The following is a 1,686-nucleotide window of genomic DNA, read 5'->3' as shown; positions in this document are numbered from 1 at the left end:
ATTAGCTTAACGGTTAATTAGTTCAGAATCTTCTCCATGGGAAGTCAAATCGATCGCTAGAACTGTCAAGCGGTGCAATGAGAGCCGTGGTGAACTCTTGGAACGCCCAGCACCACTAACTGATTGGTAGACCACATAGCTTATGCTGCAGTGCTCGCGTTCGTTCATGTTTAACAAGAAAATCACACTGATCGTCAGATACGTAGACGTGACAAATTAACTGACAGTTATAAAACGTCAAAAAAGATTCGGTAACTTCCGTCGAGTCGGAGATAATGGATCGTACGTCGTGGTATGGTCGAGATGAGATAGATTAACGATCACCGTGAGTTCCGTACACGGGTCGCCTGGAAAACGATGTTGCAACATCAGGAGAGCTACATCTGAGATTGAGCGCCTGAGGCGAAAATGTAGAGGCAAGCAGAGAGAGTGTAGCTAGAACAGCACAATGCAGTGCTACTAGCAATGTGATGAAACGGAGACCAATCAATGCGTTCATGTGCACTCAAATATATGTGGGCATGATTAGCTCAAACTACGGTACGGACGCCAAATGGTAAAAAGAAACGGGTCGTCGTGCACGCCTGCAGTTTCGAGCATTACTACTAGAGCCCTCAAATCCTCAAACCCCTAAAAATAACTGCTTTTTTACAGTTTTCGTCGAAAAAAAGCTATAGACTAGAACCCCTTAACCCTCAAACTCTCAAAAATTTTTAAAGGTCCAACCCTCAAACCCGCTTGTTTGTACGGTCACTTTTCCGGACTTCAAGCTTCGTGCGCTGCGTTCCGTTCGTGCATGTCATGACTGCCACAAATACTGAGAAGTTCACCATGGTAAGTTTTGTACTTTACTGCTTCATTCTATTTTTTCTTTATTTGTTTACATTTTTGTTGTGCTAAATGATTTGTTCATGCAAGTTTAGTCTTGATGAAGATTTTTCTGGGGTAGCAATTTTTGATCCATACTTTTTCATTTTCATTGTTAGAAAATTCGAAAGCTCGTTGTCTTTAGCTTGAGGAACTTTGTTGACATGCCAATCAGTGCTAGAATCTCTCTGGAAGCTTACCTGGGTGATACACATGTTATCATGCCATCATCTTTCAAGCTGTGCAAGCAACATGGGAGGATGGTGATCGAGAAGACCAATTTCAGCGAGTTCATCTCAGCCACTTCATATGCAAATGACAATGTTGTGCTCATCACCTTCAATGAGTCAACTTATGACTGTTCAATTTCAATTGTCTTTCAGCGGCTTCTCTAGATGAAAACAATGATACAAGTTTATTTTGGGAAAGAAGTGGCTGTACTCGGTTCTTTCGTTTGCAGGCTATAACTTTGTGGTGGCTTATATGTTGGATTGTGTTACCTTTTGGATGTATGCAGTAGATACTTTAAGCTATCCGTAGTTAAGTTGAATACTGATGAAAAGTTTGGGTGGTTAACCTGTAGTTTAAGTTGAGGTCTGAAGAAAAGTATGCTTATCGTTCGTGCTATCTGAACTATGTCTTATGATTCAATGGTTATCATACTTTTGCGAATGTTTTAATGTTATTTTTGAGGTTGTGTGTGTTTGCTGTAATCTTTTCCGTTTGATATTTTTGAATTTATTTATATCTTTTTGTAGTTTGTTTTGTGAGTTTGAATTTTTCATTTTTTTCCTGGGTGATCAACAAATTCTTTGATTG

At 39.8% G+C, this 1,686-nt stretch overlaps 1 protein-coding gene across 1 annotated transcript; it reads left to right on the top strand.

Annotated features, from left to right (window-relative positions):
- The first annotated feature begins 743 nt into the window (after nt 1–743).
- LOC119358905 lies at nt 744–1,486 on the top strand. The gene is made up of 2 exons (XM_037625298.1): nt 744–834; nt 987–1,486. Exons 1-2 carry the CDS (start codon nt 802–804, stop codon nt 1,260–1,262), a joined length of 309 nt encoding a protein of 102 aa, XP_037481195.1. The 5' UTR covers nt 744–801; the 3' UTR covers nt 1,263–1,486.
- The last annotated feature ends 200 nt before the right edge of the window (nt 1,487–1,686 follow it).

Source organism: Triticum dicoccoides, chromosome 2A (assembly GCF_002162155.2).
Source record: "Triticum dicoccoides isolate Atlit2015 ecotype Zavitan chromosome 2A, WEW_v2.0, whole genome shotgun sequence".
Taxonomy (NCBI): domain Eukaryota; kingdom Viridiplantae; phylum Streptophyta; class Magnoliopsida; order Poales; family Poaceae; genus Triticum; species Triticum dicoccoides.
The sequence above is the reverse complement of the archived record's forward strand: the minus strand, read 5'-3'. Positions and strand labels throughout refer to the sequence as shown.